This window comes from Talpa occidentalis, unplaced genomic scaffold (assembly GCF_014898055.3).
Source record: "Talpa occidentalis isolate TD23 unplaced genomic scaffold, MPIMG_talOcc4v2.1 talOcc4.12, whole genome shotgun sequence".
Taxonomy (NCBI): Eukaryota; Metazoa; Chordata; class Mammalia; order Eulipotyphla; family Talpidae; genus Talpa; species Talpa occidentalis.
In genome coordinates, this window is record NW_023601212.1 from 71119647 (window position 1) to 71144960 (window position 25314).

The 25314-nt window shown below is 38.6% G+C and overlaps 1 protein-coding gene across 2 annotated transcripts; it reads right to left on the bottom strand.

Moving 5' to 3' along the window:
• Positions 1–3157: 3157 nt before the first annotated feature.
• Positions 3158–25314, bottom strand: MNDA (myeloid cell nuclear differentiation antigen). 2 transcript variants are annotated; one of them, XM_037506697.2, is made up of 8 exons: positions 25057–25314; positions 16552–16618; positions 11270–11554; positions 10255–10391; positions 9612–9779; positions 8669–9085; positions 7148–7336; positions 3158–4752 (listed from the first exon to the last, which is right to left on the bottom strand). In XM_037506697.2, the coding sequence occupies exons 3-8, from the start codon at positions 11532–11534 to the stop codon at positions 4585–4587; spliced, it is 1344 nt and encodes a 447-aa protein (XP_037362594.1). In that variant the 5' UTR covers positions 11535–11554; positions 16552–16618; positions 25057–25314; the 3' UTR covers positions 3158–4584. The 2 variants fall into 2 exon arrangements, with proteins under 2 accessions (XP_037362594.1, XP_054549522.1); XM_054693547.1 differs by lacking the exon at positions 25057–25314 and adding an exon at positions 20451–20465.

Consider the following 25314-nt stretch of genomic DNA (forward strand, 5'->3'; position numbering starts at 1 on the left):
CAGTAGGACTGCAGATTCTGAAAGGCAGGATATTAAAATCTCTTAAAGGGCCAAAGAAAATAAAGTATTATAAAGAATACCAAGGACCAAGGGACTGGCAAGAGTTACTCACTTGATTGGTGCTGGATGTCTCACACTTTCCTCTCCTTGCTCACCAGCAAGGGGAAAGTTACATATTCATGAGACTTCTCCCATTGGTGTTCACAGCTATTGATTTCCTTAGTCAGAGAAACAGAACAGTCCTGCCTGTAAACAACTTGCAATGAGAAATCAGAGCCAAGTTTTCCTTTCAAAATTCTTTGTTTAAAATTGTCTACAGCTGAAAGAACTTACAGCACTATAATCTTATTATCCAGCAGACTTAACTGTAGGTCAGTAGATACGAAGGCCCCTTAAATGAGGCTCAAATTTCAAGAGGAAGAGTGTTACCCAACCTTCTCCCCTTTTCCTGTTCAGAGGGGCAGTATGAGATCTTGGTAGAGATATCTATCTCTGCCAGAACCTGGCTGCACCTCCTGGATGGAGAAAGATCTGCAATAGGGACTATGGTGGAGAACTATGGGTGCCTTGATGGTGGGTGTGGTGTGGTGACATACCCCAAAGGTTGTGATCTTATACCTCTAAGTGATACACAGTGTTGTAAACCAGTGTTACTTCCATTAAAAACTAAATAAATGAACAAAGAAAGAAAAAGATGGAGAAGACACAAAACAAAAATGATACCCCTGGCTTCAATGTATGTGACATATTCACATAACTGCTATACCTGGGACATAATAGAGACAAATCATTGTAATATATGACTCCTTCCTGGGACACTTGAAAATGACTGTGCACTTGTTATCTTTTTGCCTGTGCCCAGGTCTCATTATTTCAATGATTGAATTTTATTATTGCCTTTGTCTTTCTCATTTATGTGCAGAAAACACAAGTGCACAATTGGCTTATAAAATTGTAATAATGAAGCATGCAAATTCTGAAAAAAACACTAAGCTTCTCAAAGGGCTATGGGCCTGAGAAAAATGCTGGATTTCTTTTTTTCTGCTAAGCACACTGGATACTCTCTAGAAAATCTGCAGATGTCAAATAAATGGAACCAATCAGCAGGTCTTATTTTTGAAACCATTATATGATACTCATAAAGAATAAGGCTATGAGCAGAAGGGCTTCAAAGACCATTTACATTGGGTGATTGGTCAGAGGCCATCTAAACATCTAAGGACTCTTAAGTTAACCTAAATTGGGATGATGGGGGAGAAGTTGAAGTCTGAATTTGAAAATCATCTGATTAGTTCCAAAAAAGCAGAAGGAGGTCAGGGATAATTAGGGGATCTGCTATGACTACATCATATGCCTGTGGTTTTTGTGATTCTTGGTTTCCTAATTTAGGGCTTCTGATATAGATATATTGATCTGCTCTTTGGTAAAGGGTAGGGTGTACGTTAGGGAAATTATTACTCATCAATGATAGAATTGTGTTTTTAAAATTGGTCTCTTTTAGAGAGTGCACACAAAGTCATAAAGGTAAAATTAAGCACCCATTCTAGAAGACAAATGAAATGGGGTTATGAGTTGTACATAAAAATTAGTTGAGATGATAGCAACATGCAAATTTTGTTTGTTCTTTAAATGATACAACAATAAATTCAAATTTACCTTTAACCACTTAAACAACCAAAGAAAATGTAATAAAATAGCAATGTTAAATAGCACAGGAAATGGAGGTTGATGGCCAACATCACCACAGATATCAACTGATTTTAGTTGTAATCATAGAGGACCTTCATTTATGTTTCATCAGACCCTGTTTAATTGTTATCTTGGTACTTGGTGTTCAATATTTTATTGGACAACTGCATTTCTCAAGAGTATACTTTGAGGCAAAGTCTGACCTAGGTACTTAGAAAAAGTGGCTTAAAAATATACAGGACACTTCTACTTTTGAAACTTACAGGGTGGGTGAAATGAAATATTAGTTGAGTTATCACAGTGGTAGAAAAGAAAAAAAAACAAACAAAGCAAGATCCTATAAAATAAGCACCAAAAATATTTCTCCTAGGTTTTGAATGGCTCTAAGGAGAAATTCCTGAGGAGACAATGAATTGGAACCCATAGGGTGAAAACATTCCACCAAGTTAGGTTTGTGAAAATCCCAAAGTAGAAAGAAGCAAAAGGTATTGAAGAAACTGAGCAGTAATAAGAGAAGAGTGAGAGACTCAACAGGTAGACAATAAACCCATTACTGTAGTCCACTGTTTTTTTATGGATGCTACATCTCTCTCTCTAATGCCTAGGAAAACAAAAGACAGAAAATTTCTTTAGGCCAGAAATAATGTCAATTTCTTCAAGGATTCCTTGCAGAAGCAGAAGATTGAAACATAATTAGTTCTCAATATGTGCATGTGGTTAACTAATAACTGGAGCTATTTTTTGTAGAAGATGGAACAAGATGTTATTTTGAGGTTAAACACAATGACATCTGTTTAAAAATGGAGCAAAAGAAGAAAAGGAAGAAAGCATTTTATATAAGGGAAAATGCCCTTGTAAACATGTTATCAATAACAAGTGCCCGGGTCTGTACAGAAATCCCACCGGGACTTTTTCCACAGTAGTCCCTGATTTGGAAATATTTCTTTAGAAATACAGGAATCACTGTCTTCTAAGAGTTTAAAGGTAAATTAGTAAAAATCTCCAAAGACTGAACTCCAGAATATTATAACCTAAAGAAAAGCTAAGAACACAAAATACTTTGAAATATTACAGTGATGCTGGCCTATGTCTTTCTGTACCAGGAGATAATTTTCTCCCCACTAGCTTTCCTCCAAAAGAGAAAGGTCTTGAAGTTAGGAGGTGATGTTGAGACTCCACCCATCAATGTTCACAGCATTTGATATTATCAGTCACAGAAACTGCACAGTTTCCTTCCTGTAAATCTTTTGTTTAAAATGAAGAATGGACTAAGGTAGAAGAATATTGGAGCCTTGGTGATGGGTGTGGTGTGATAATATACATTTGTAGAAGTGTAAACCGATATCTCTAGAACATTCCCATATGACAGATCTATATTAAACATTTTGGGAAAACTACATGTTGTTTTTCATAGAGGCTGGTCCAGTCATTCCCACCAACAGTGTACAAGGGCATTTTTTCATGTGCTTGTTGGTCATCTGAGTGTCTTTTTTGGAGAAGTTTCTATTTAGGTCTTCTGCCCTTTTTTCCAATTGGGATTTTTGTTTTCTTTTTGTTGAGTTGTATGAATTCTTTCTAGAACTTGGATATTAGCCCCTTGTCTGACACATGATACAAAAATGATGCTGCTTTTGATTTTCCTATTTTTATAAAAGATACTTTTACAGTTGCTTAGAGATATGTTCTATTCTTTTTCAGCAGGTGGCACTGTGGTTTTTTTCAGGTTTTCCCAATTTATATGATTTTTAGATGTCTGACCTTTCTGGAATTCCACAGATTCAGATACCTAATCTTACAGCTTTCAGGTGGAGAAGAAGCCTTTATGTGTGCAGACACTGGTAGAATTGAGGGCAGGGTACTGGCTCATGCCTGTTGCACCACTGATATCTCTCCTCTCTTGGGTTCCAGACCTGAATGTCTGCAGACTGTGCACTCTGAGTGCTACAAGGTCAACACCAGTCCTGAGAGATGGGGAGCCATGGTACTTCAATAATAGTTAGTCAATCCAGCCATCCATCAATAAAAAGACAAAAAATGTAAGAATAAGAAAATAAAGTAGGCAACTAATAGTGAGATATATGTACACATACAAAGAATAGAACAGATATCCCACCAGTAGGGACAGGGAAGCTTCTTGCATATATTCATACCTTTGTGCATATCACCAACAGTGCCTCCTCCAGGGACAGGAGCTACATAAGTGCTCCTCTCCAGGGAGATACAATTGCAGACAGTAAATCATTTTTGTATTTCACAAAAGGCACAGGGCTTATTGATATGAACATGAGCTGTGATATCAATGCACATGACCTTCACACATGGCCCATGATCCTCTGGAAATCACAGCCAACATGCAGACCCCAATATTGATGTGGCTCTGCATGCCCACTTGTGTGCTTATGTACATGCTTAGCCACCCTCATGCAACTCACTTCTGGATTAAAGAGACCATATCCAGCACTTCTGGAAAAGGATGCTCTAAAAAAAGAGAAAATTTTATTATTTCATATCATGGCCATTATAGATACAAAATGTAGTATTCCTACAAAATACAGAGAAATATAAGTAAATCAACAAGCAACTATAAACCAGAGACACATTACGGGGGAGAGAAGAAGGGGTAGTAGGGTCAAAATAAGGGGGGTGGCAATTGTATGGGGGATATAACCAAGATGAAAATGCATACACTGTGCAAAAATGACAAATGATGTGAAAAAATACATAAGAAAAAAACTAAAAAAAAAAAAAAGAGAGAGAGACACTTCTTATTTTAAGGAATACAATGTCCATGAGATTTTTGTTGTATTAGCAAAATCTTTAAACATATCTATAAAAAATTCATCACTTTAGACTAAAAAATAGTCATCTAATCCAGAACTCAGGTATAAAAATGTCTTAATACTTTGGATAATTTTCAAAGAAACTATAACATGTGTAAGGCTCGACTTTAACAGTATAACTTGTGAGACTACCTAATTGACTTGGAGGTGGGCTCGTAGGCTGAAAATTTTGATTTACAGCAGAACTGGATGGATTTTCCTTCTTTTTCTTAGCCTTGATGACCTTGAAGAAAAGATAAAAAGACACAATGAGCCCCCAGCAGTTGAGATGACCTGGCAGATTTCTTCCCTCATCGCTGCTGCACTAGCAGCAATCTCTCGCCTTGTCCTTCAGAAGCTGCTCATTCTCTCTTGCTTCTCCATTAGCACAGTTTTCTCTTTTGAACCTGTCCCCGCCCCATCACATGGAGGTTGAAGTAGCTATTTCCTAACATTCAGCATGAGTGTAAGTGAACAGGGTGGGGCGGAGGCACGAGGGGAAGGTAGGCATTGGTTCTTGCAGTGCTAAGCATTGAGGGGTGTCCTCATGGGACAGGAAGGAGAGGAGGCAACAGGAGTTACATGCATCACTCAGGGGGGTGGGTCTGGACTAGAGGTAAAAGACAGGGGCTCTGTGAGGTGTCTGAGGAGTCTGAGAAATGCTACCACAGACGTGCATGTCGTCTGTGCACATGAACACGGCGGGGTGCTAAGTCATCAGGTACACTTAGCTTAACTTTGATTACAGTTCAAGAGTCCTGTGGACAGCCTCTGTGCCTGTTGACCAATGTGGCTCCTACATTTGTGACAGGGAGTGTGTGCTCATCTTTCATCCCGTGCATTGGCATGTCCATGCCTGTAACATGTGCTTTTTGTCTAAAATGTCGCTATTCAAGAACCTGAGACTCTTTGGCCATGTATCTGGCATCCGCTCTGTTGAGCTTCCTCATTCAACTTTTTTGTGATGTTTTTTATGTACATTTTCCTCTTTTCCTCTTTTCCCTTGACTGCTCTGTTCACTTCTTTTCTTTCTCATATGGAGAGTCTGCAAATTGAGATCTCTCTCAGATACCAAGACTTCATCTCTCCCTGTCCCAGCTGCCCCTTCAGCTTGTTCAAAGTCTGACTCTGGAGCCAGATAGGCTGGGTGGGGTTCTCACCTGTTACTGGCAATGGGGGTAAATTATTTGTCTTTAATGAGCATGAGCATCTATTTCAATGACATGGGAATCAAGATGATGGCTCATGTTGTCTCAGTTCCCTACACATGGTGAGTGCTGAGTTTTCTAGTAGTATAAATATATGTGTTATTATTTCTTTCAGCAATATCATTCAAGGTAAATTGACAAGTACCTCTAAATTGATACATATTATTGATTTTAATTGATATCCTTGTCTCTGAAACCTAGTATTTTTTTTGCTAAAATGTCAAAGTGATCAAGCATTCTTTTGCATAAAATCTTTCAATGTGTCACTTATTTTCACAATGAAAATATAAATCTTTCCTTTCATTTATTTCTGACAGCCTGTGCTGTCTGCCTACCACTCCCATTTCTTTATGCTCTGACCTCATCTTCCTACAGTCTTTCTAGTTCCACAGAATTTCAGCTGTTTGGAACTCATCACACTGCTTTACAGCAGTGAGGATGGGTGTGCATTTTTCCTCTGCCTAGACCCACTTCCTAATGTCTTCACCGTAAGTAAAACAGTTTCTCTCTTTGTGCCAGGCAGTGAGATAATCCATATGCTGTGTCCCTTAGCATTTTGGTCCATGCTATGACCAGGTCACTTTGGAGGACCAGAATGATTAAACTGTTTCCCCAATACTGAGTAACTAGTGAGAGTGAAACTAGAATTCAAATCAGGTCTTCTTCAAGCCTTGCTCTTGAACACTGTGTGAAACTACTTCCATGCACTTCTAATTTCCTCAAATACTTTCTTTTTTTAATTTAAGTTTTATTTTTATATTCTCCATACAATTACAACTCCCTTATTTTGACCCCAAGCCCTCCTTTCCCCGCCCCCCATCCCCTATAGAGTGTCTCTGGTTCATAGCTGTTTGTTGATTTTGATATTTTGTTTCCTATAGTTATTCTTTTTCCTGGTCCCTTATTTAAGTTTTCTAGATTCCTGCTATGAGTGAGACCATCCGGTATTTTTCTTTTTCTTTCTGGCTTATTTCGCTGAGCATGATCCCTTCCCGCTCCATCCATGTTGCTGCAAATTGCATGTGTTTATCTTTTTTGAATGCTGAGTAATATTCCATGGTGTATATGTACCACATCTTCTTGATCCAGTCATCTATTTTTGGGCATTTGGGTTGTTTCACATCAATTCCAAAGAGCACCTGCACCCCTATGTTTATAGCAGCATTAATTACAATAGCTAAGCTTTGGAAACAACCCAAATGCTCAAATACTTTCTTAATTAGCATAAATGTCATACCCTTTGAAGTCTACACGAATGATCACATTTCCTCAATATATTTTAAAAACTCCACTTATAAACCAGAGCAAGGACGTGGTTTGTGCTCCCTTCTTGTAGACTATGGATAAGAGAATAAGAATCTCATGCTGTAAAAACCTAAACAGAAGTATTTGCCTCTTTAGGAAATTCATGTTTTTCTACCCACACCCTACCTGGAGGAAACTGTGATTTTCACACATCAGACTTGGCTTCTGGTCAATCGTTCTCAGTTTAAAGTAAAAGAGTCGAAACTTATCTCCTTCCTTACAATCGATATTGTGCCATTTTCCACTCCCCACTACATCCATCTTCGCTGTACTGTCCTGTATTTCATAGATTGTGTTCTTCTTATTCACTTTTTTCTGCAATAGAAAGTTAACATTCAGTTTTTGAAAACATAGTGGCTTCCATCTGTATAAGACCCTGTGACATAGATGTAAAAGAGCAACTACAGGCAGATATGTGCAGTTTGGGTGAATTCTTCTCCGAGACTTGCTGCTTATTGCCTTGCTTTTTAATTTTTGCTTTTCTGCTTATAGATGTTTTTTTATCTGGTAATTTTATCATATTTTTCCTATTTCCTATTACTTCCACTGCAAGGGAAATTTTAATTCCTTAAAATAACTGGAATCAGTGGAATCAGAAAACTTTGGTGGATTTCTTTTCTTTTTTTTCTTTTTTTTTTACGGGCATGTTTTATTTATTTATTTATTTGTTGTTTTGTTTTTGTTTATACATGCACTGGGTACAGTCAGAAGCGCGGGAGGGTGAGAGAATTCACCAGAGCCAGAGCGGGGAGCAGAGCAGGCAGAAGGACCGAAGTACACTGCTGAGGGGAGCAGCGGGCGGCAGGAGAGGTCTGCGCGCCATGTGGGACCCTCCTCCAGTGGCCGGGGAGCAGTCGGGGATCGAACTGGCGCCGCAGAGGCCGCGGGCAGCTTCACAACCCAGCGCTCAACCGCTGCGCCACCGGGGAGGCCCTGGTGGATTTCTTTTGCTCCTTTACAGAAATGAATAGACTTTCATAGCAACTATTCAATCACTAGCTTATAAAGAATCTATCGAACAAGGAAGGTTCTAGTAATTCATGAATTCTTTTTCAATTTTCTCCATTTACTCACCCTTCTCCAATATCTTAATCCTATTGAACTAGCTGCTATAGTCCACACTCTTGTAGTATTTCTCAGTCTTCAATGAACTGCTCATGAATAGTTGATGAATAAGACAGAGGAGGCAGCAAGAAATGATTAAACATTTGCCTACTGATGAACCTACTTATATTCCAAAGTATACATGCTGATCTATTTATAGCACTGAATACATGCCCAGTATTCAATTTAGTAGGTAATCCATTTTTCAAAATGAAAAGAATGTGGTGGTTTATACTGTTGTGTGTAGTTTAGAGATAAAATCATTAACATGTGCACATTGATAGATAGCCTGCATTGTCCTTATCCATGGTGACTGAGAATAGATAATCAAGCTGATGAAATGACAAGGTGTCTTATTGGATCTTTTTAAAAGAACTCAGTTGGAGGCATGTTGGGCCCAAGAAAGTGAATATGTCCCTCTGCCTCTTTCGGGAGAGAGCTGAGAACTGGGTTCTCATATCCTGCCCCTAAGCAGAACTTGACCAGGTAAGACAGTTAATTTTGGTGACAGACAAAACGAAAAAAATAATTTAAAGGGCTTACGTTATGAATTTCAAACAACCCATACACAAATGTTCCTGATGCTTGCTTGAGAAGATTGTCAATCTTGGGCGTTTCATTTGCTCTTTTCTTGATGCTCAGTGGGACCTCAATCTGATGACCAGAATCTGCTTCCAACACAAAGGATTCTTTATTTACCTCCAGGATCCCTTTGCACTCAAAGTAATCTGATAAGGTAATGACCTTATCTTTTGTGAATTTCTCTTTCAGGTTGATGTTTAAAACCTTTACTTGGAAAAACTGTTTTTCATTGGCCACCGTGGCATGGAACATCATGTCTTTCCCCTTCTCTGGGCACTCATATTCAAACGGCTCTGATGCCTTTAACACCTTCACCATCATGGGGCCCTTCTGGAGAACACCTCTCTTGGCAGCTGCCTTGCATTGAGCTGGTCTCTTCTGGTTTTGCGGTGGAAAGAAACAGGAAAATAAACTTACAAGTTTCAACAAGAGATACAAATTCACTTTCTGTGAGTAAAACTTCAGTGTTAACATTTGGCAACAACAGCCTTCACAGATGCTTGGGGTGGGAGCCAAGCTAGGGAGGGGTTGCTTCACAGAATAAGCTGGAAGCTCTCACTGAAGAAGGTAGCAGACACAAACATGAAGTTAGAAACTTCTTCATCTAAACAGAATGATTTTCCTGAATGAAAGTGTGATCCTAACTCCAGCTATCTACATTTTACACTAGAAGTCCTTAAGGGACTCTGACCTGCTGGTGCAGGTGACAGTTGATTGTCTTGGGTGATTGGACTTCATGTGGCTTCTCATCAGTGTGACCCATTTTACCACAAGGGAAACACATCCCAAAGCAAGTGAATTAGAAACAATTATACAAACAATTAGTAATAGTAACACAACTAATAATAGTAATGACTGTTACTGGGTTGAAGAAAGCTGAAAAAGAGAAGCAGGAAGCAAGTACCTCAGCTGAGGAAGTGGAGGATGAAGCAGATGCCGAGCTCTGGGTTGGTGGTGAAAAGTCCGTGGTTGTGAACACACTAGCTCCTGCCAGATGGGGAAGCTGAGTCTGCTCCACAGACATCTTACTCTTTTTTGTTCCAGTCATTTCTTGGGTTGTGTTTCCTCTTTTCTGGAAGTAGTTTCATTTTCCCATTAAAGATTTTCAGTGTTAAAAGAAACAGAACATTTGCTTTACCTTTGCCACAGGTTCTATTTATATGGAATGTAATGTCTTAGAAATGCCAGGAGACGTGGCCAGTAGGAAAGAGTGGGTATAGATGGTAGCATCAAAAAATATATGGTTGATGCAAGCAGGCACATTACTCCTCTAATCATTTCTGTATCGTGATGGGAAGGGCACTGGTCTTCAAATCAGAAAATCTAGGTTTGGTAAGCGTGGGTCAGACTTATTTCCAATCTGATTGCTAACTCATCTTAATAATGGAGATGATGTCATAATCTTATCACAGAAGTTTAGTACTGCATTTTTGTTGTGCCTTGCTCAATTTGGCATATCTGAATTTCTGGAATATTAATAAAGAGCCAAGTACCTGAGTGGAGTCCTTTTCCCGGGGCTTCCAGCTGCTCCCATGCCTCATGCTTACCTGAGCCTCAGTAGTTGCATTTGGACCTCCGGATGTCAGACTGTCCTTTGCTGGGTTAGCAGGGATGGCAGGATCTGCTTTTTCCGGTTTCTTCTTTTTCTCTGGAGTTTTTCCAATTTTTCTTATCTTGTTTGCAACTGACACACAAACAAGAAGGGCATGTCATCCCTGAGCAAGTGGTCTAAGGCCACATGTTTCAATGTTATATCCTCCCATCTCCCATTCGTGGCTTAGGTCTCCTGGGATTAGGTCTGCTGAGCCTTCTTCTAAGCATCAGCCAGCATGGCTGCAGGACCCACAGCACAGCAGGGCACCTTCTCACGTTCCTCAGTGGTTTCTTTCTCACTCTCCAGCAGAGAGAAAGCCCCTCCATTCTCTGGATTCCCATGGACCTCAGTTAAGTCCCTCCCAGCCCTGCTCCCTTGTCACATCCTTTTAAAATTCCATGGTTTTCATCATGCTGATTGGTCAATCATGTTCTAGAAAAGAGCTACTAAAATTACAGAAACCAGTGGAAAAATACAATATAGATGTGAGGTGACAACAACGGCACTATCAGCCTGTGTCTTTATAAAATGTTTGTCTTTGCCCAGTAATTCACAAAGAATGAGTTCTCACAACTCTCTTGCTAAGTACTTATGTTAAGTACTACTGCTACATCTTGTTACCAAGGTGATAATGAACATGGAGCAAACAGTATTAATAGGGCAAAAGCATTAAGTGATTTAGCCTAAATCTTTTTAAATGAACCACAATTTTTAAATTACTTTGTCATTTTCTAGCATTTCTAATGTATTGGGAGCTTCAGCCTCTTATCAACTCCTCCTTTTGCTGTTCATCTCCACCTCAAAAATGACCTCTGATGCATGTCAATCCACTTCTTGGGGAAGGGGATGCCCTACATTGTCAACTTGTTGATTCTGCATTGCTGACACCGGCTAGGCATGAACTGAGAAAGCGATGCATTAATTACAAGGGGATGCCAACTGGAAGCGCATGAGATTTTTTAAATTACCATTTTGCTTCTTCTTTAGAAGTTCTTTAGCATGGTCTTTAAGTTCTGGTATGCTTTTGAACACTTTTATTAGTTTTTCTACACCAACAGCCCCTGGGAATTTTGCTTCCATCACATCAGCAATTTTAACTCTGTTATATTCTTGCTGCATTTTCGAAGTTAGGTTTAAATCCTTTTTCAGTAAAGACTTAATCATCTCAAAATGATCATCACTGATGTTATGTAATCCATCCACCAAAATGATACGCTTATATTCATCCCCCATCTCTCAAGGGACAGCTGAGCCTGCAAGAGAAAGGGTCACATGTGTATACAGACCACTTAGAGCGCAGTGGTGTCTGTGTGAGCGCGGGGCCCACACCTAAGTGGCAAGAGGCAACAAACCTTCCTCTGTTTACCTGTCAGCATCCCACCCCTTGAGAAATGCCATGAATGTGTGGCAGAGGACACAGCCCTGACTGGACAGCCTTACCTGAGCCACTTTAGAACAGAGAGTTTTGTATCTCCTTCTTTTAATAGCACAATTTCTTAGGAAGAAACAATGTGACTTGTGCTCTCAAAACACCCCCAAAGACACTTGAGATCATTGAAAACTTGTATGCGTGTGGCTATTGGTAGCCACCATTATCTAATATCAATGTTATACAGGTTGCCTTTTCACCTTTTAAATTGGTTAACAACCTTGCATTAGGAAGTTGAAAAAAGTTTTCCTTTTAGATGCTGAGTTGGGATGGGGTGGGGGTGGAGAAGGAGGACTGGAAATAGCCATCCTAGAGTGGTGGAGTGTGAGAAGGTAATGCCAGAGTCCCTGGCTCGTCTCCTGTTTCTTATGGGCGCTGCTGTCTCCCCGAATGGCAGTTTCTGCTTCCCGATTCTTTCTGCCACTCTGACCAAAGGACCTCTGTGCAAAATGGGCTGCTCCTGTGAGTGCCCTTCAGCCAGGGTTTGGGCTCCATGCTAGGACTCACCCAGGGCACGTGGGGCTTCCCTACTCAGCTCTCAGCATCATCCTTGTTCCCTGGGCTTGGCCCATAGTCTGTGTGCCCTTTGAGTCTATCCTGGCCTTCAACTACACTTCTCCCTATTCCCTGGTGCAGGATCATGGCATTTATTGTCTGGAATTATTTCAATAGTCACTTGAATTTCCTCCTTCTAGGTTTGATTTCTCTACTCAGTTATTTTCATCATTCCGGTTTTCTCTCTGTAAACCACATATTTAGCTTACTTGAAAGCCTTCAGTCATTCCCCATTTTGAAAGGAGAAGTCCTTGATCTTTAGCCTGACTTGGAAGGCTTTGAAAAAATCTCTTTCTTACTTCTCCCACTTTCCATTTTTCATTGTTAAACTCCAGAAATATATAGCATATTTTGCTGTTCTAGACTTTCTCATGGAATACACTTCTTACCTTTCTTCTTCGAGAGTAGAAAATACCTGGTCTTCATGAAATTAATCAGATTTAATTTAAAAGTCTGCCAAATTATGCAAACATACTCATCCTGAATCCTATCATATGGAAATGCTTACACAGAATAGTTTTCCATGTAGCGTCCTGAACTTGGAATATAATACAGCTTAAGAGAATCATCACTTGTGGAAAATGACAATTGCATCATTTTTTCTCCAATATCTTCTCTCAGCATATTCACTCCACAGTCAGAATGAATGCTTAGAGCTTACACTTTGCAGTTCAGAAGATTTGGCTCCTGGAACATAATAATCTGACTCAATAGTTCAATGGATACAATGAAAATATAAATGATTGATATCTAAGATCAGATTGAAGATATCCCAACAAGGAAAATAGGATGGAATTAAGAAATAAAAAATAGAAAACAAAACAGAATTCACATTAGAATTCAGGGCAAAGTGTTAATATCCACATTATTTGTTGTGAAAACCAAAATGAAAAGGAGCAAATATTTGAAAAAATAATGATATAAACTTTTTGGAATTAAAGCAACATGAACATCTTCAGATACAAGAATATCTTCAGGCCAAGAGAGGGTCAAAGAGGAGAGAGTTAGTGTAGACAATGTCTAAAATCAATAAGAAAAATTTAACAGCTCCCAGAGAAAAAGAGTAAATCATTTACAAATGTTCAAAATCAGATTCTCAATGGCAAAACTGCATAGAAGTGTTTTGTATGGTATTTGCTCCAATCTTCACTTTTGAAATCTCCCCAAAATATGAAATCCAAAGTTGTATGTCTGTACACACACCTGTGTGATAATTTGGAGACAACATTTATTAGAAAAATACCTGATGTGAATTGACAGGAATCCAGTTTTTTATTTTTTTCTTTTTCATTTTTTTATTTTAACATTTATCATTTTGTACATTTTTTAGACAATATTTGCTTCCCCCCCACCCCCTCAGATTGAGTCCCCATAGAATCTCCTTCCCCAAGGCACCTGTGCACCATCACCACAGTCCCCTGGGCTCCTCCCTCCATCCCTCTCACCCTCTCCCTCCTCCTCCCCTGCAGGATGTCTCTGGTTTATAATTGTCTGTTTTTGCTTTGTTGTGTTTTGTACTGTTATTATTATTAATATTTTTACACTGATGTCTTATTTGGTTCCCCTATATTCCTGTTATAAGTGAAACCATCCGATATTTTTCTTTTTCCTTCTGGCTTATTTCACTGAGCATAATTCCTTCTAGCTCCAACTATGTTGCTGCGAATGGCATGAGTTTATCTTTTTTGATTGCTGAATAATATTCCATTGTGTATATATACCACATCTTCTTGATCCAGTCATCTATTTTTGGGCATTTGGGTTGTTTCCAGATTTTACCTATTGTAAATAGTGCTGTAATAAACATAGGTGTACAGGTGCTCTTTTTTATCACTGTTTTTGTGTCCTTTGGGTGGAATCTACATATATTTTTTTAAATGCCACTTTAATGTTAAAGTTCACATGTCTTGCTACAGAAATGTGAGTGCATTTGCCATGTGAATTAGGACCTAGATACTAACAGGCCACCTATCCCTGGCTCTCTAGATGGGCTATGGCTTACATAACCTCTCTTTAGTCAAATTCTGAACACCAGCCCATATGTGACCATAAGGTTTCAGAGAGGTACTGTCAACCAAAATTGAAAAAAATAATATTTTTAAAAATTTTATTTATTTTCTTTTTTTTGATTTTTTATTAATTTATTTTATATAATTCTTAGATCATTTTTCATTTTTGCACAATGTATGCATTTTCATTTTGCTTATATTCCCCATACAGTTCCATCTCCCTTATTTTGACCCTAATCCCTTCCCTTCTCCCCCCACCCCCTAATAGTGTGTCTCTCGTTTATAGTTGCTTGTTGATTCTGATTTTTACTTTATTATAATTAGTCTTTTTCCTGGTCCCTTATTTAGGTTTTCTAAATTCCTGCTATGAGTGAGACCATCTGGTATTTTTCTTTTTATTTACAGCATTGTTATTATGTAACAGGATTTTATTTCTCCCTTCAGATACAGTCCCTAATTCTTCTACCACCAGAGCACCCATGAGCCATCACCACAGTCCCTTGTGCTCTTTCCTCCCTTCTTTTTGACTGCTCTCCTTCCTCCTTCCCTGCTGTTGCTTCAGGTCTTTGGTCAGCTTGCAGAGTTTTATAAAAGAAAAATAATTTTGAAAATAGAAATTATATGTCTTGCCAAAATGGCAGTCAAATGTGGTAAACTCTAGATGAGTCAACTCTGTTGCAATCAGATTTGGAGCAGAGATCCCTGCCCAACACTTTTCATGAACAAGACCTTGATTAAGTCTTTCAGTGTTTTTAAAAACAAGTCATGTCCTGAACAAAGGGAAATGAAAGAGGAACAGATCAAAATGATGTGTGGAGTTGGGAAGAAAAGAGGAAGTGAGTGTTCACTAGTGACTAGTCCTTATGCAGAAGATAGAGCTATAAAATTCAAAACTATTGTCAAATAAGAAGAGGAAGAATGCATAGATAAATATAACAAACAAGGCAAAACACAGCATTTCACCCAATACTTATAAAGTGCTAAAATCACTAAATTACAAATTTCAAAACTGGATTAAAAAAAAAAAAACTACCTACATGATGTAGAGCAAAGGTAACTACAAGTTTTTAAAAAAGAGTTGTCAAAAGTTTTCTCAAACAAACATTGAAGAAAGCAGTATCTGTGTATTGGTGTAGTATTAAACAAACCCAAGACAAAAACTTTCTTTAGATTGGATTTTCACTACCCAATGATAACAGTTTTATATTATGGAAAGATGCCACAGTGTTAATTCTGTATTTAACTAATAATAATAGGTATACATTGTTATTAATTTACAGTCTTTCATATTATAAAATTTTTTGTATTTTTCTTTTTTTTACTATACATACATATATAACATTTATATTAGAAAATGAGAGGATAATCAGGAAAAAGTAACAAAAGCATGACTAGTTTGAGATTTTAGCATATACTAATTAACGAACAAAGCAAAAGAAAAAGTGAGAAAATATTTAGAAAAATTGAGCCACACAGTTAAATTTAAATAAAAATATTCATCTAACTTTTAGAGAATTCTGAAACCAATGTTTAAAATTTCACATTCCTCTCAAAAACACATGGAATGCTTATATGCATAGAGATTAAAGCATTTCAAAAGGTAGGCATAGATTTAACTGTTTTAAGTGCCTCTTTCCTCTAAACTCTCACTACCAAGGTTTACCTCTGACTTTGAAGGAAGCAAGGAGCTAGTCCTTAAAGACATGAAATAGTGCCTCCAGCAGCTGGTCTAGAATGGAGCTAAAGCACTTAAGAAAATTTTTAGATATCATGCATTTGAGTAACTGTTTGTGAAAGAGTAATTTCACAATTTGTGCATTGTCCTGACTCTCTAATATTGTAGAATACAGTTTTGTCCAGATGTGTCTTTTACTTACTATTTCTTCAGGTCATACCTTGCTTTTTGCCCAGACTCCCATCACAACCACTAAGTCTCCTCCACACTATCTAGGCAAGAAGACCAAAGCTCAGTTCAATATTCACTACTCTGCTGGAAACACCCAAAGTATGAATTTAAAAATCCCAACAGTCAAAATGCATTTTGCTCTGTTCAGACCTCAGCTGTAGCAAAATGAAAAATGTCTGTGATCTTCCAAGGAAGGTGAGGATGGAATCAAGTTACTGTTGCTTTCATTTCTCTGAATATGTGGATACCACTCTCACTCCTTCGGGAAGACTCAAAAAATTGAGCCTCCTGCTATGATCTCGTAAATGCTGAGTAACCAGATCTTCTCTACAAAAATCCCTCAAGACTCACCTTATTGAAATTCCTTCCACAGAAGTCCAGATCCCAAATCTTCTTCAGAAATGTAATATTTGTTTTGCTAGAGTGAAAAGAAAGATGAGTGAAGCAAGCTCTTAGAGATTGAATTGCAGGATGTGAAAATCCCCTGAAATGCTAAGAAAACACTGAGTCACTTGATAATTTGGCCAGTGCTGTTACCTCATACTGAGCAACATCCCCAGAGAGAGAAGTTATGAAGCAATTCTGAGATTCCCTCCATTCAGCATTCCTAGTTTTATATTTTCACAGCCAGAGAAACTGAATAGTCTTGCTATATACATCTTACAAATGAAAAATAGGAGCGAAATCATTAATTAATGAGTCTATTTATACAAATCACCGAATGGAGTTACAACATTAGAACTTTGCTATCATCAGACTTAAATGTGGATTAGTAGATACCAACCAATGTCCCTTAAGGGAGATTCTAATCTCAAAGGGGAAAGACCAGCCAATGGGTTTCTTCCTACCTGCCCCAGGGGGCAGTGGTGGGAGGAGATGTAGATAGAGGCATGTATCTCTACCAGGATGTGGGTACACATCTTAAATGGAGAAAGATTATGAAGTTGCTTGTGGTTTCAATAATATGCAATGCATTTATATAGTTATTAATAGTTGGCATTCCAGAGGCATAAAATCATTATTTACATGTAAGTTTTTCCCAGTGATTTGGAAATGAATTTTGCAGTTATTTTCTTGACAAAGACCAGGGTCCATTATGTCTATGATTCAATTTCATAATTACTCTTGCCTGTCAAAATTATTTACAGCAACAACAGTGAGTGATGGGCTTATCATGATAGCAATGAATCCTACAAATTCTGGAAGAACACACTGAGCTTCTAGAAGGGTTGAGGACTTCATATTTTTTTCTATAGCATTTTCCTATGTGGCACCATGCATACAATTTGGAGATATCAAATAAATGAAACCATTCCCAGATAGCAATGTGGAAGCCCACCACTTGATCTGCAGGAAGGACAAATCCATGGAATGGAAAAGGTCCCCAAACTGCTACATTTACTAGATGATTTAAAGTCATCTGAAGGGAGAAGAAAACTTACTGTGTATTTGAACTAGATTTAGGCAGAAAGAGTCAATGTATGAACATAAAATATGCCTGAATTGCAGAGAATGTACCTGAAAATCAAGTTAGTTCTGGTGTGAGTGCCCCCCAAACTGGTGGGTTTCCATCATTCTTGATGATAGACTGGAGTTCTACTTGTGTGACTATGTGAGCTGACTTGATGTAAAGGATAGAGAGGGACATTCAGGAGAAAAAGGCTCCCAATCCAGAGACCAGGAGGCAGAGGACACTTAGCAAGAATGACCACAAGTGAGAGCATTTCCCTCCCCTGTTACCAGAAGCTAACTATGTGGAGTGATTCTTGCTGTTGTTTCTCAGCAGAATGCACCCACGTAACTGACCAAACAGAGGAAAGTCAGAACAATGCTCTTAAATCACCATGTCTTTTCTAAATTTTTAAAAGATGGAACAAAGAAATGGAAAAATATGCCCTTTTCCTGACTTTCAGTGGTCAAATGATTGGTGATTTGGGCATCACAGATATTAAGTGATTTAATAGGCACTCAGTTCTTCCAGAAGAATACTGATCATTGTTCTTCTAAAATTCACAATACTTCGTTGTTATAATATTTGAGCCAATTGGGAATTGAGTCAAGTAGGAACTAAGAGGATTCTTAAGGGGAAAGTACCTGCAAAAACCTGTGTAATCTCCTATTATCTCCAGTATTATTTGAGAAGATCACTCAAAATCCTCAATGAAGAGTCCACATCAGGTTGGGACTTGATGCAAATCTAATTATTTGGAGTTATGCAGTTTCTTATCTGCATTGAACTATCTATTCATTATGTACAAGGAAAGAGAAAAGAAATGAAAAGGAATTATAGATCATGAGGTTTTACCAGTATCACCCACCATAATCTTTTTTTCATAATGTGCTGCGGACCAGCGCAGCGGTAGACTAGCAAGGCCGACCCAGGGATGAGAGACTGAGGAGGGTGGTCAAGGATTCGGCAAAAGAATGACAGACAGACACACTTCAAGAGTGAACATCTGACTGTAATGTGCTCAAAATCAACATACATTTTTATACATTTCTTAAAGCATTACATCATACAATTTCTTGCCATAGAAATGATTGACATGATATTCTTTCTCAACAGAATACAATCACAAGATATAATAGACTTAGAATTACAACAAGTTATATTTTAACTAATGATTGATCATGGATTACATTCTCTGTGGTTAGAATATAGTTCCTGCCTAAACCAGTTAAACTAGTTATTTGATTATACCCTATAATTATAAGTACTATTATTATTATTATTTGGGAACGGGCCGCCTATTTAACTGTTTTTAATATTTTATATTAGGTTGATTGGTATTAATTAAAAGCTTGCAAGCTTATATATATTAATTAGGGTTATTTTAAGGATATTGCCAACAAGTGTTTTTTATTTATGATTATTTTAAGGGATGTGTTGACTGTTGGAGGAAGTTGCTATATTATTATTCATATATAATTGTCAACTTGTTTGTTAACTGGATATCAGGTAGCCGAATTTTTTGTGGTTATACATTAAGCAGTAACTTTTGACTCATTACACCATTATACCTTAATTTAGGAGAATAAAAGCAATACAAGGAAGAAAAAACATTTAAAATTACAGAGGTCAGCAAGAGGGTATGTGGAAACACAGAGGGTAGTTGTTGCTATGGCAGGAACGGCAGGTACATTGTGTTTATGGCATTCAATCTTCTTAGCATCTGATACGTCATCTGCAGCAATCTTCTTGGGGGAGCAGGTGCAGCGTGTCCCTCCCGCGTGCTCAGCGCCTTGACCGTGCTGAACAAGGACCAGATTGGTTTCACCTAAGTTCTTTCGCGGGAGGGGGTCCTGCAGCTCCCCCTTTAATTTTTTATTTAAGCTACATTGCATAGGTATCTCGTTTTGTTGTAGAGCAACCCCGATACAAAACGGGGTGCCTGACTGTGGGTCCTCACCCGCGCGCTTAAAAGGACTTATCAATGCTCTACTGCAGGCACATGCGAAAGGTTAATAAAAGGTTTATTTACAAGGAAAGAACAAATAAAAAAAATGTACAGCTCTGGAAAAAAAGTAAAAAACAAAATTTTAAATGAGTCCTACCCAATCCGCCGATCAAGAATCCCAAAATGGCGCTCTCAGAGTTGGCCGCCAGCCAGGAATGGTAAAACCAGAAGGCGAGCACACATGTCTGGTTTTTATATCCAACCTGACTGCCCAACTCCACCCTCAGGTCCCAGCCACCCTCCCTTTGGTGGTGATGGGATTTGTCTTTCCCAATGTCTTAATGGCTTTAGTCTGAAGTGGGGGTGGAGTCCACAAAGCCTGTATGGGATTAACTCAGGACATCATTTCCCCCTAACAGTTTCACCATCGAAACTGCACGTAGAAACAGACGAAAACTCACAGGAAACAGGGCACACAGCACAAGAACAAACAGTGTGAGAATGCCAAAAGAAAATACAAAAGACAGCCAGTGGGACGGAGTAAGAGAACGAATTGAGTCAGAAAGAGATTCAGTAAATGAACAATGGCCAACTGGTTAATAGTTAAACTGCTTTGCAGGTAAATCCATCAGGCTTATTTCTTAATGACGCTCGGCAGCAACCATGTTTTCAAGTAAAGGAGGGGTTTATTACTGCGGGTTTACAGGCATTTGCCTGAATCGAACGCCGAAGAATTTCATAGCGATAGCGTAAGAACAAAAGATGAAACCCCTCGGGGACTGCGTCTGTCTTAGGTCGTCAGGAGTCACAGACATGTGGCCAGTGCCATATCTCGTCTGCCCCCAATCTTACCCGTCATTGACTGTCCAGTCCAGCGCACAGGGGAAGGGGGTCTTATTTACTCTGACATACTCTGTGTCTGAGTAAAAGCCTCCCTTTTTCCAGTAAGTTCACATACGTTCAGGGGCAGAGGCTGCCGCAATAATGTATGAAAATATATTTTTTAGACTAGTTGTCATTGATATTTGAATGAGTTTTAGATATTTTCTGTGATTTTTGTAGCAGAAGAGGCTGACAAGTTTAGATTTCAGAGTATGTCACAAACACATAAGATTATGACAGCACACTTCCTTTTATTCTAGTCTTGAGGTATAACCTTCTGCCTGAATTTCCTCTAATTCCTCAATTCTTCCTCCCTGCTCCACCTCTGTGTGTGTGTGAACATATATGGCCGAGGTCTGTGAATTTTTCAGAACTGCAGATATGATTGTTTTGAACTAATAGAAAGATACATTGGTGAAACAATCTAGAGAAAGAACTCTAGGATGTTATAATCTTGTTAAAGCCTAAGAGAATGAAGTATTTTGAAAGATAACAAGGAAAATGGCACTGATTTGAGTCACTTAAAAAATGAACCAGATTTGATTTCTTCACACAGTGCAAAAAGAGTTATGAAAAGACTTATAAAATCCCAGAGTGAGAGAAGTTCCAGAACAATTCAGAATCTCCATCCATCAATATTCTTAGATTTGGATACCCACAGTCAGGGAAAGAAACAGATTCTTCCCTGTATATGTTAGTTTTGAAACCGTTCAGAGACTCCACCCATCATTATTCTTAGATTTGGACTCCCTCAGTCGGGAAAATACACTGTGTCTTTCCTGTAAATATCTTAGTCATAGTAAGAAAAAAATGAAACAAAGTTGTTCTTTTGTTTTTTGGGTTTTTTTTTTTTTTTTTTTTTTGGCAAAGAGTTCCAGTATCTGAACTTTTCTCTTCAGAGAAGTGAAATTAAAGCACAAAATATAATTTTACAGGGTATAGTGAAAGCAGTGCTACGAAGAAATTTTATAGGTGTAAACTCTTGCATATAGAAAGAAGATTTCAATTAACAACATGGTTTTATACTTCAAAGTATAAAACATAAAATTATCTGTTTGCAGATGACATGATCTTATTTTCAGGAAATATTAAAGTCTTCACCAAAACTGCTAGCATGAATAAACATATTAAGTACAGCTGGAGGATATAAAGTTAATATACAAAAATTAGTTGCGCTTTTAAATACTATCTATGAACTATTCAAGAAGGAAATTAAAAAAAAAATCTCATTATAATAGTATCAAATAGAATCAAATACTTAGGAATAAATTTATCCAAGTATACAAAAGACTTAAACAATGAAAATTGAAAAACATTGAAGAAAGAATTTAAAGAAGCAAATAAATGAACGTCTGTTTTCATGGATTGGAAGACTGAAGGAATTAATGATTTTAACAAGTCTCTACCACCCAAAACTAACTGAAGAGTCAATGAATCCCCAGCAAAATCGCTATGATATCTTCCACAGAGATTGAAAAAACAATCTTAAATCTCATATGAAATCTCAGAAGAACCCAGAAAAGCCAAAATAATTTTGAGGAGCAAAGTTGAAATATTACACAAAGTTGAAATATTACACTGTCTGATTTTCAAATGTATTATAAGACTATAGTAATTAAAACAATATACTTCCATAAAGACAGATATGTGACCTATAAAACAAAATAGAGTCCAAAATAAACCCATGAATATATATCAATTAATTTTTGCCAAAGTTGCCCACAGTACACAATGGAAAATCATAGTCTCTTCAACAAATGGTGTTAGGGAGACTGGAAATCCATAGGGAAGAATATGAAATTGGGCCCCAACCTACTCCATACACAAATATCAATTCAAACCAATATGATCTTATATACAGAAAATACTGTGAGTTCACTACTAGAAACAATAAATGAATTCAGCAAAGTTGCAGGACAATCAACACATACAAATCAGTACCATCTTTTTTGCTTGTTTGTTTGTTTATACAAGCACTGGGTACAGTCAGAAGCAGGGGAGGGTGAGAGAATTCACCAGAGCCAGAGCAGGAAACAGAACAGGGAGACTGACAAAACACACTGCTGAGGGGAGCAGCGGGCAAGACTGGAGAGAGAAGTCTGCGCGCCATGTGGGACCCTCCCCGGTGGCCGGGGATCAAACCGGCGCTGCAGAGGCTGTTGGCAGCTTCGCAGCCCAGTGCTCAACTGCTGCACCACCAGGGAGACCCTCAGTACCATCTTTATATACAAACCAAGGACAAATTGAAAAGGAAATTAAGAAGCAATTAATCTATGTTTTCCAAAACAATGAATAAACTTAACCAAGAAGGCAAAAGACTTGTACAATGAAAATTTCAAAATGTTTATTTAGAAAGTGGAGCATTCTGAACAAGGAAAAATGGCAGTGGCTAAAGTAACTTAAACAGTCACAAAATAATGAAAAGAAGAACAAAGTCAGAGGATAACACTATTTGACTTCCAGACTTACTATGAAACTGCAGTGACCAAGATAGTGTAGCATTGGCAATGAATAGTCAAGTAGATTAATGGAATAGAATAAAGATCCCAGGGATAGAACCCCATAAATATACTCATTTGATCTTTGCCAAAGGAGGAAAACAAACAATTAAGCAAAGATAGTATTTTCAAAACAATGGTGCTGGAACAACTGGACATCTGCATGCAAAAAAAGAGAGAAGAATCTAGACCAAATTTTATACCTTTCACAAATATTAACTCAGAGTGGATCATAGACTTAAATGTAAAACACTCAAAGACAGAACTTCTAGAAGGTAACACAGGAGAAATATCTAGATGAACTTAGGTTTATGACTCTTTAGAAGCTAACTGCATGACCTATGAAAGAAATACTTGACAAGATGGACACCATTAAACTATAGTTCTGCAAAAGACTGTCAAGAGAATGAGAAGACAAACCACAGGTTGGGAGCAAATAGTTTCTGATTTTCTGGTGGCGTCTGATAGTCACGAAGTATGTGACTTGTGTGTGTGGTTGAATATGCCAACAAGCAGGTGATAGAATTGTTATATTATTTTTCTAAAAGGGGATGATAGTTTTTTTTTTTTCTAAAAAGGAGTTGGCGGTTTAGAAAAAATGCTCTAAAGATCAAACAAATATAGCAAGACCTTCCTCTGTGTGACCTTGGATGGTATACACCCTCTTCTTTTGGGGGGGGGGGTTACCTCTTGGGGCACATGTTTATCTTACTCTCTTATTTTTACTTCTCCCTTCACTTCCTTCACACTCAAGAAACTTATTTTTAAAGCAGAAGTAAGGCTGCTGCTCTTGATTCTTGGTGCTGTTACCCTGGTAGCAGAACAAAAACTGTATCATGTGTCCATGAAGTCCAGTCACTGTACTTTTATTTATTTAAAAATAGAGAGCAGGGAAGATGTGTGGCCCACCCTGTGTCAGAGTTAGTGGCAGGGACTGGATGTCCACATAGGTCCTCTGACTTCTATTTGCACCTGCCACCCCTTGCCCCCTGTGCCACCTAAGAGTATAGGAAACGGGATCTTCCATAAGACTCAGGAAAGCTGGGGGGCTGGTGTCTGCTGACCAGGGCTAGGGAGAGGATTCCTAGAAGGTCTAGTGTAGGGGACCTTTTTTGACATTCTGGTCTGTGTTCTCATGTTCCCAATTAGTGTTAATTGAGAAAGGCAAGAGGAGGAAACTGGGGCTTCCCCAAAGTGCCCTGCTCTGTAAGTCAGGCAGGGGAGGTCTCTGCAGAGAAAATGCTGGTAATTACTGAAGTTGAAGCTGTGCTTCATTAACAGGCACCTCTTCTCCTGGGAGCAGTTCCCACTTCACCCCCAGGCAGCTTGTTTGCCTGCTCATTAGCAAGCTTGTTAGCTAGTGCCTTTCTCAGTTCCCCTGAGTTGCTCCAAAGATAAGTTTGGTAAGAGGATTTCTCTAGCTGGATGGGTCTGCTTCAGGCTTTCCTGTGGGATATGGAGGTATGTAGGCCCTTGAAACAGACTCTGTGGCAAGGATACAGCAGCAATGGGCCCAAGGTCCTCTGTCTGACCCAAGGAAAGCGGAGGCAAAAGCCTAGGTTGGTCAAGGATGTGGGGTCCCACTGTGTGTGCCCTAACTATGAAGCATGGTGTGAATTTCAACTGCTGCTCACAGCTTTACAGGGTCATCTCATGCTGTTGAATCACAGGGCAAGTGGATAGCTGCTAGGGTCAAAATAGAATAAAAAAATCTGGAAGGAATAAGGAAGTCTCCAGAGATAAGGATAGCAAATTCCAAGAAGGATTAACAGGATATTCCCAGACAATGACAAAAAAAAAAAAAAAAAGACTCTAAGATAAGGGAGATAAGGGCTGGGATGCAAGATGAATATAATTTTGGGCACAGAGACATTAAAACAGAGTGAGTGAAAACACTGAGAACTAACCAACCACAAAGACACTGACGGGGTCTTAGAATAATTGGGGAGATAAGGTATATATATCACGAGCAAGAAGCAGGCTTCAGTCAGAGGTTGGCTCTCAAGGAGAATTTTATTTATGCTGTCACTCTAACACTTAATCAAACAGGAAAAGCCAACCCAATGTACCCAAAGTACCTTCAACCAAAGCTGCAGAGCGACGTGTCTTAGTCTGATGTTCTGCCAGCGCAGTTCACCAGGTCGTGGAAATCTCTAGGCTTGAGGGCCGAAGTTTGGATGGTCACACAGAGTGGGTCTCACAGAGAGAGTGTGGCTGGAGAGCAGATGGAGTCCAAAGGGAGCAAGCAGCTAGCCCTTGTCCAGGGTTACGCTCAAGCCAGTCTGTGAACTTCTCTGATTTGGCTGCTGTCAGCACCAGTATATATAGCCTTCTCT